We start from the raw sequence: 8,839 nt of genomic DNA, 5'->3' as shown, positions 1-8,839 counted from the left end.
CCCGGATTCTTAGTCACTTCATTGTTGTCATGCCGCATGGTTTTGATTCCAACGTAACAACACTCCGCGCTACTTGTTGCTCTTGACCGTTGTAACTTGTCAGCCTAACTGGAAGTGAGGTTACACCCGCGAACTACACTCATTCTTACATCAATTTGCTCCTAACGGGAGACTTAGCTGAATGTCGTTTATGATATTCAAACTGAATGTGATGCATTAAGGGCAGCCTCGTGTTTCAATTGGTACTCTTGAAGGATCACTACTCAAAATTACTGAAACTATTCGACAGCTGAAGACCAGTTTCTCTCCTCTTGGTTCTCATCAGGTGGGCTCAGGCTTCGAGTTTCCGTCAACCTCATGTTCTACTTAAACCAAATTGTACGTCAGGTGGGCTCAGGCTTCGAGTTTCCGTCAACCTCATGTTCTACTTAAACCCAAATTGTACGAAGTTCGCGAAGTACACTCATGCACATCGGTTTGGTTCTAACGGATGACTCAGCCGAATCCCAGTTGAATTCCTCGTTTGCGATAGTCTTCACTTGAATATAACATTATCTAAGTTAGCTGTATCCGGTTAGTTCACGAACTTCATTTCCTGGGGGTTTTCCGTTTCAGAGTTCACCTACCCTGGGATGCAACAACCCGGCCAGACCGCTGGATATCCTCAGTTCCATTACCCGACTGCAAGCGGCGATCAGAGCGCCCAACTTCTTCAGGGCTATGCTATGCCACAACAGAGTAATGCTAACCCGGCTGGCATGTCTGGTGCTATGTTTGGAAGCCAGTCCGGCGCATCTTACAACTTCGACCAATCGAATGCGGGTTACTCTCAATCACCTTCGGTCCCCGTCTGCCAAGTGGGCGCAGGATCTCAAGTCCCAATGCAACCAGGTAATATCCAGTTTTTCTACTATTTTTTTCAGGTTTTGCCTACCCCGATTTTTCCGGATCATTCGGACAATACGCTGGCATGGGACAAAATGTTCCATCTGGCTTGGCCGCTATGCAGGCAGGTCTTAGTGGTGGTAAGTTTTTCAGCAGTAATAATTTCCTCCGCTATAGATATGCAACAATTCGGTCCGCTGATGACAAATGCTTTCGGTCAACCGATGTCGGCGAACGGAGCAATCCTCGAAGCCTTGGCTCACGAACAGGGTCTAGCGGGTAACCGTAATGTTAACCACCAACTCTGCTCTCCAAGGTTTCAACCCAATGGCATTTCTGCAAGATCCCACCGGAATGGCCTCGAGGAGTGGTGGAGCATCAAGAGGAGGGTATGTTGGGTCCTGAGTTTTTTTTTGACAGTTTGTTTTTACACGATCTTTTGAATCATGGGACAATTTTTCTGAGTGTCGGTGAGAAGCGTACTTGGTCCAATTTTCGGAAGAGTCCTGTTTCCGCAGTTTTGGTCACTAACTCCCGGTTTCACTGGTCCGTCACGCCATTTGTTTTATGGCGTATGTGTGAGTCTGTTTTTCCAAACGTTTACTTTTTTTTGCAGAAAATAGCCAAAACGGACCAGCATGTACTTTTTGTCGTGTCGTTTTTGTTTGATATCGCAATTTTTTCCAATTAACGAGGATTAGTGTTTTTCAGTCAAAGAGGTGGATTTAACAAGTATGGTGGTAAGTATTTTGGTGTCTTTTGTAATACATTTCCACTCCCTCAATGTTTTCCTTCTGACACTTGCTTCATGAATTCACCTGCTTCCTCTCACCTAGGCACAAGAACCAATTCCAACCTTCCCAGCGTCACCAATCGTAAGTTGTTCGTTTCTATGTTGATAATGTCGTATAGCGGATGGGCTTCGCGAGGACACTGTCTTTGTCAGCAACCTTCCTCAAACAATCGACCACGAAACAATGAAGACACAGTTTGGCGTTATTGGAAAGATAAAGGTACCTGGCCACTTTTCCGTTAACCTATTTCCTAGATCAACTCAAAGAGTGGCATGCCGATGGTCTGGATTTTCAAGGAGAAGGGCGTCCCAAAGGGAGAGGCCCTGGTTACCTATGAAGACCCGCAAAGTGTGCAGGCGGCTATTAAATACTTCGCTGGTCAGTTTCGTATCCAGCTTTCGATTGCTCTGTGAATTTTGGCTCCGCTGTTCATAACGTCAATGGTCGTTTTTCCTTGCGCTAGACACTTAGTCTCGTGGCTCTGATGGCGAATAAGCAGTTCAGGCGATGGGGTCGTTTATCTCATCTTGTGGGTTTTTGTCCAGAAAGGTACGCATAACACATTGGCAAATTGATTGCCGATACTGCTGATCACTGTCCGTGTTTGTAGGGTTAGAGCGCGAATTTACTGACCGGAAGGTCCGACTTCTGCATCTCGACTTCCCCTGTCTAGGCTTGGGCAACCTGGCAGTATCCCGGCCCTCGTGTCTCCCACGTGTGGCATGGCAGCTAAGCACCGAAAGGGTACTACAGCTGAACGATTTTATGTACGGCTCCGTTTTATAGTGCAATTATGCGTTTACATGGCACCTAGCTTAGAGTTTGGCAGTTGACTTAGCTAGTGAGTCGCCTGTTTTGTTTTTACGACAAAGGGAACGAATAATCCGTAGTTCAACGAAGGTTCAAAATAGCAGGCAAACTTTACCAAGCACTTACATCAAAACTGTGATCTTTTTGTCTGCATTGCTTACGTTTGGGCTCTTCGGAACATCCTGTCGCTTGGTCTGTCTTGAAGTACGCCATACTCAGCAATGTCGTAACTAATTGGACGACATTCTCAATGCTGTGTGCGTAGCTACCTGTTTTCACGCTATCCCCCATCAGGTGGAGTATGTCTTATGCGACCAGTTAACTGTCATTTTTGTTGGGCTCACTTGATTTTCATAGCAACACATTACATTATTCCGTCCTTATAAAGCACCATTCAGGAGCTCGCGAACAGTTTCTAACTCCAAGGTATTGTCTACTCTGTTTCTACCTTAATAAAAACAATGCCAAGTGGACTTAGTGATCGGAACTTTCGTGGTTCAATCCCAGTCCTGGCATCATGGATGCTCCTGTCTAGGCTTGGGCAACATCTCAGTCCCCGTGCTTCCTTCAGCTGACTTGGCAGGTGGCCGCCAAATGGACATCACGACTGAACGATTGTGTTATTTGTAATGCTGTTCGTGGGCCCTACACAGACTGGATTATTTGATAAATGCAATGTCAACGTTCCAGGAGAATTGTGCTCCGCTAGGCTCGTTAGTTTTTCCTGGAGCTGGGCACTTCTCAACAGACATTTTTCTGGATTTCTTGAATGATTTCTGGTCCTAACTATGATTAACAGCTTAAGCTCCTGCAGTTATAGAAACCAACTGCCATGTTTTTCCTTGACACGAAAGCCACCTTTGACACCGGATAGTTGGTCACCGGCGGTTTATGATACAAAGGTGTCCCCCATGAATCCTTAGCCCTTAGGGTTTTCGGTTACACAGACCACATAGCTCGTCTTGTGTCTAACCCCTCACAATTCAAATAATCTAAATGTCTCAGTTTGGTACGCATCTTACACTGGCAAGTTGTATGATGCCGGGTAGGTTCACACCCGAACATAATGTTTGTGAATAAATTGATTGAAGTAGTAGACAAATCTGCTACCTGGGTACCTGTCAGTCACTTTGGTCTAGCCAAATCGATATTTACACTCGGAATGACCAAAGCAGCTTTTATCAATATGATAGCTGCATGCTGAGGACGTCAAAAACTTTGTATTTGGCCATCGATGTCTTTGGAGGATTGCCCAAGTCTGGTGGCAACACCGGATCAGTAGTGCCGGCGAAAGTCGAATTGTTTTCGGAATAACTCGCCCACAGTAGATGGATTGACGACATTCCGGCTCAGCTACGTGCTCCTTATGCTAGTGAGAAAGTTCTGGACGACTTCAGCTGTTCCCCACTAAAGTTCTCATGCAGTTCCACTGTACACTGACCAGTCAAGTATAATCTAGTTTTTAAAACTCTGTGAATCCTGCTAAGCTGTGTTAATCCTGATAGTAGCCGCAGTGGCTGCCTCTCAAAGTCGTTCTGAAACCGGCTTTCAGCTGTTGCACTGTACACCATGAGTATTCATACTCCTGCCCCTTCATATACGTATGTAATGGCATCATTTGATAAGAATTTTCGGCCGTCAGCCTGCACGCTATTGTGTGGACTGGACATTCACCCAACCAGCGTAAACAGGTTTCCGCAAAGCGAACAGGTATTTGTGCTCGCACCCATCTAGTTTTTGGTTAACTCGGAACAAAACTTATTTGACGTTGGCTTATCGCCAGTGTATGGGTGCTGTGGGTTCACGAGTATAGTTGTTTTGTCGCGTTTCATAGAATTACTGACACCGAAACATCTGGAATCCCAGTGGTGACGAAACGACAGGCTTTATGCGTCACTTTTCAGGGAGGTTTCTCAAATCCAGTGGAGTATCTGCTGCTTGATGGCTTATTGAATCAGTTGCTGCCTCACGAGTAAGACAGGTGACACCATCTGTCTTTCGTTCACGCCAACAGAGCCGCCAAGTGCTAGAATGCCTCGTGATGCGTGTCAGGGACACATTAGCTTTTGATGGGCACCAAAGCTTAGTTGTTGAATTAATACGTTTGGAAACCTGTCGGCATCTAACCAGTTGCATATTTGTAAGCCACTGGTTGCTTTTGTGTAATATTTCCCATCGCACGAGTTGTATTGCATGGTACCACATTCTTACCCTCTTACCTAAACATTACAGTCCCACTGCTTAGGTGTATGTAGCACAATCTTGGAGTCCTGGGTAATAGAACGACTGTCTGCTTTTAATACCTGCAAGATGGAGACTCTACGAAGGACTTTGTTCATAGTATCGTAGTACAATGCGTTTTGGTTCTTACCCACTGGGATCCTCATTCGCACTTGGAAACACTGCGAGATACGATCATTAACGGTTATCGATGACGGTGCTGCCAGTTCCTGCCTGAGTGATCATTTCGGAGTTTGTTGTGAGTGTTGACGATAAACTAGTACTGAGATTCATTTATTTATACGTCACACTATTGCTGTCGGTGATGTAAAGAAGATTGTGGATCTGACGAACGCCGTTTATACTCTTATCTGGAGCACAACACTAGTGGTTCGGGACATTTTCTGTTGCTGTATCATCTTTCTCCAAGAGAAGTTCGAGTTCAATGATACTGGTAATTTGTTTCAAGCTCGGAAACAATTTGATTGTGCCCTATGCAAAGCCCCAAGCTGAGTCACTTCTTGGGGGCGGATGCAACCTGTTGGGTTGTGCTGACCGACTCGCCCCACACAACCATAGTAAGGTGATCCCATACCCGGTGGCGATCGCATAAGGCCTTGCGGTTTTTTGTGGGGTACCTGCTTCTCTCAATAATTGACACAAAATGAACCTGGTAATTTCGTAGGGTACATCTAGAGCGAAGTTTTCACAAATCTTAACTTCTTTTTTAACAGAGCATGAATTCCTTGGCAGGAAGATTGAGGTGAAGCAGGCTGTAAACAGCCAGCGTCCCGTAATTCTACCGCCTGGTGGTGGCGGACAAAACGCCGCGATGGGGAATACTGGTTTCGTGGGCTCCGGCACTCCCACTAATCCCGCAGCAGCTTTGGCCGCTGCTGCTGTAGCTGCCGCAGCTAGTGGCAATACTATGGCAAGTTTAATGAGCAACAGTGCGGCTGCTGCAGCTAGTTTGGCGGCATTCACGGGAGGCAGCTCTCAATTTGATGGAAAGGATTTCTCCGGCCGGGGTGGCGGCGCCGGATCTCGTGGTGGCCGTGGAGCCATGACTAATGGCCGCACTGGTGGATCAAATCAGGCTGGATCTAGGGAAGGAGACTGGAGTTGCGCACAATGTGGCAACATCAATTTTTCTTGGAGGGAACAGTGCAATCGGTGCCACGTAAGTTTCACTACTATTGTGTTGAATCTTGGTATTAGTTAACATTCTTTGTTTTATGTGGTACAGCGCACACTGATGTGTGGTTTCACTTGTTAGCTGACTTTTATGAAGCCTCTTATACCAACCACACGAAAACGCATACAGCGACAACAGGCTTTACCAGGAATACTAATCGTCGATCGAGAAGAACGTTAAATGTTTCTTATAACTTGTCCTGGTGCAAAGAACCTGATGCTGTTTAAGTTGATAAGCAGTCGACTTTGGCGTGCACAGCGCTAGTTGTTTTTTTATCAACGCTTACCACTAACTGGTTATCTCACTGCTACCCTTCGACTCACCATCCGTGCATTTTCTGTTGCCGTACTTGGGTTTAGGTACCGCGGTCACAAGACGTGCCTGTCGCTAATGATATGCCCGGCATGGGTAGAGGTGCCGTTGGTATGCCTCGTGGAGGTGGTCAGGGCTCGATTCCAGTTGTAAACGCTGCCGGTGCACAACCTCCCGGCATGCCTGGATTTGGTCGTGGTGGTCCTGTCGCCGTTGGTGGAATGCCCCTGACTGCTCGTGGTGGACGTGGTGGAGGACCCATGCGAGGCAGTAATGTCGGTGTTGGAAGAGCCCGCCCTGCGCCTTATTGACTTGTATGAATCTCACCTAACCCTGTATTCCGTTTGGACACGATATAGCACATGTTCGCTGCTATACTTGGTGCATTTCGCTGTCCTTTGGTATTGAACTTTTTAGTCTATTTGTCTTTTGTAATAATGACCGGCTTCCGAAGCTCTTTTAGACGCCATGGAATGTGAATCAGTCACCACCTGAGTGCTTGTTTTCCGTATTCTTATGTCTCATCGTTGTCCGTAGGTAGATACGGTTTTTTGTTGTGCATACTCCAAGGTGTTGTACAGATCAAGTTTGCAACGCGTATGCCTGTTGATCGCCCATCGTTCTGACCTTCCCCCCAGAGGCTCGTAGGGTTTTGCTGGTTCCTCATTTCGCAATACGTTGTCATGGATATCCAAGTTGGCATAGAAAATTGTCTGCCTTTGGCTTCGTTATACGCGTCTCTACGTTCGTAAATGCGCTGTTGGTCTCTACTTGGTCTGTTTGTTGTTTATACGTTGCACAGATTGAGTACTTCTGACCGAGTTAGTGAAGCTGGTTTTCGGTCGATGTCCATCGTTCAACCGGATTGTACTCAGCTTCACTGGACATCTTGCACTTAGCGAGATTTCACAGCGAAAATTCTCCCGTCGTCTGGTGTAACATGACAGTGACTCGGAGGTAGGTAACCGGCGGTTTGGACAGGTTTGTCCCTTACGGCATCCCACGTAAGCCTACCGGGGATGGCAATCTATTCTCTGGCATTCAGTTACATCAACATCACTGAGCTTCGCCTGAATACGCAAGTATGCAACGCCATCTGTCGAAAATTCATGCGGCAGGTCACTCCTACCGTGACTTTCAGGGATACGATATGCTCAACATCCTTAAAAGAGAACGACGGTGGTCCGCCGCTCTGTCGCAGTTCACTCCGTGCCCACGTTTGTTCGCGCTTTGCTGCGAATTTCCCGAGTATATCGGGGCATCTAAAAAGCCGAGGGTAAATTGTTCGTGGAAATTTCATTCTTTAGTCGGAAACACGAACATCGATTAAATAGGGAAGGTTTGGAAATGGCGTATGTCATCCACATTGGGTTCGGGAGGCACGTGTGGTTGCTCGTGATGTAGGAATAATGTTCCGTTTTGCAGTGCGTTGCGAACCGAGTTAACCGGTACGATACCGAACATCTGATATATCGTCGTTGTTTCTCGGGCCACAACTTCACAAATCACTAGTATGTGGTAGTCTTACGAATTCAATGTGTGGTTTCAAATTTTCGTATGCTCATTTATCTTGAACGACAAGATATTTCAGGGGGTGGGGTTAACCTCCGTTTATCGTGGGAGAGGATCCCAAAACAACCTTTTCAGAGAGACATCTGCACTTAAGTGCCTTGTCTTTCGCTGCAGGAAAGCTTTATTTCATACCTGGTAGTGTTGGTCGTTGTGCCAGACAGCTCGGATTCCTTATTTTGCATCAAGATGGGACAGAATTTAAGGCGTTCTTACTGTCTTCCTAAAACTGCGGCTGCTCAAGGTTGATGCCCGCCCGTAAAATAGGAAAATCCTGTGAGCATTGCATCGTCGGTGCGATAGTTTTTGATCTTTGGACCTTTTCCAGAGCATTATCAATTTCGTACATTTGTTTGATTGCTTCCACAAGATTCATACTGGTGCGCACCATATAGTTATTTAGGGTCTTGTCGGTTTTTTCGATTCGACAGACGATCCTCCTGTACATCCGAAATTCCTAACCAGACGCGCCTTTCTGGTTTGAACTGCCAAAATCACCTGAGAAACTATTCTGCTCCAACCAGTGATGAGATTATCTTTGTCTTCTGTCTACAGCAGCTTGTGCGCGCTCCTCAGTCTGACTGAAAAAGTATGGGTCTTACCGGTACCGCACGTCATCATCATCCACAGCATAACAGTGTTCAACACCGATGCTTCGCTATCGCACAAAGTGCCACACACACCGTACTCTTGAGCAACCGCATGCTTAGGATCAAAATGATAAGCTTTACACCATTTCGGTAACGCGTGTGTGTAAGGCACTACAGCCATACTCAAATGAAGCGGCCAAACATGTTTTTCCTCCAATTTATACTGCATCCATTCATCTCGAACCCACCTGCAGCGCTATGCAAAGCTCGGGCACTTGTTCCTTATCGACGCAGCCAGTGAACCACGGTGAACAAGTTCGTCAGGTCTGCAGTGGCAGTTTGTCACATGGTAAGTGCGTGGGGCGTGGTGATTGGTCTCAGTAGGGTCTGCTAATAGACGCCTTAGTCGTGTCGCCTATGAAGTAGTGGGATGTGTATGGAGGCTTTTTGTGGTCTTTTGGCAC

At 46.6% G+C, this 8,839-nt stretch overlaps 1 protein-coding gene across 1 annotated transcript; it reads left to right on the top strand.

Annotated features, from left to right (window-relative positions):
- Positions 1–617: 617 nt before the first annotated feature.
- On the top strand, positions 618–6,912 carry T265_14223 (hypothetical protein; the record flags this gene model as incomplete). The annotated part of the gene is made up of 5 exons (XM_009172640.1): positions 618–891; positions 924–1,025; positions 1,063–1,274; positions 5,395–5,889; positions 6,264–6,912. The coding sequence occupies 5 exons, from the start codon at positions 633–635 to the stop codon at positions 6,525–6,527; spliced, it is 1,332 nt and encodes a 443-aa protein (XP_009170904.1).
- Positions 6,913–8,839: the final 1,927 nt, after the last annotated feature.

The sequence above is a fragment of the Opisthorchis viverrini genome (genome assembly GCF_000715545.1).
Source record: "Opisthorchis viverrini unplaced genomic scaffold opera_v5_160, whole genome shotgun sequence".
NCBI lineage: Eukaryota > Metazoa > Platyhelminthes > Trematoda > Opisthorchiida > Opisthorchiidae > Opisthorchis > Opisthorchis viverrini.
The sequence above is the reverse complement of the archived record's forward strand: the minus strand, read 5'-3'. Positions and strand labels throughout refer to the sequence as shown.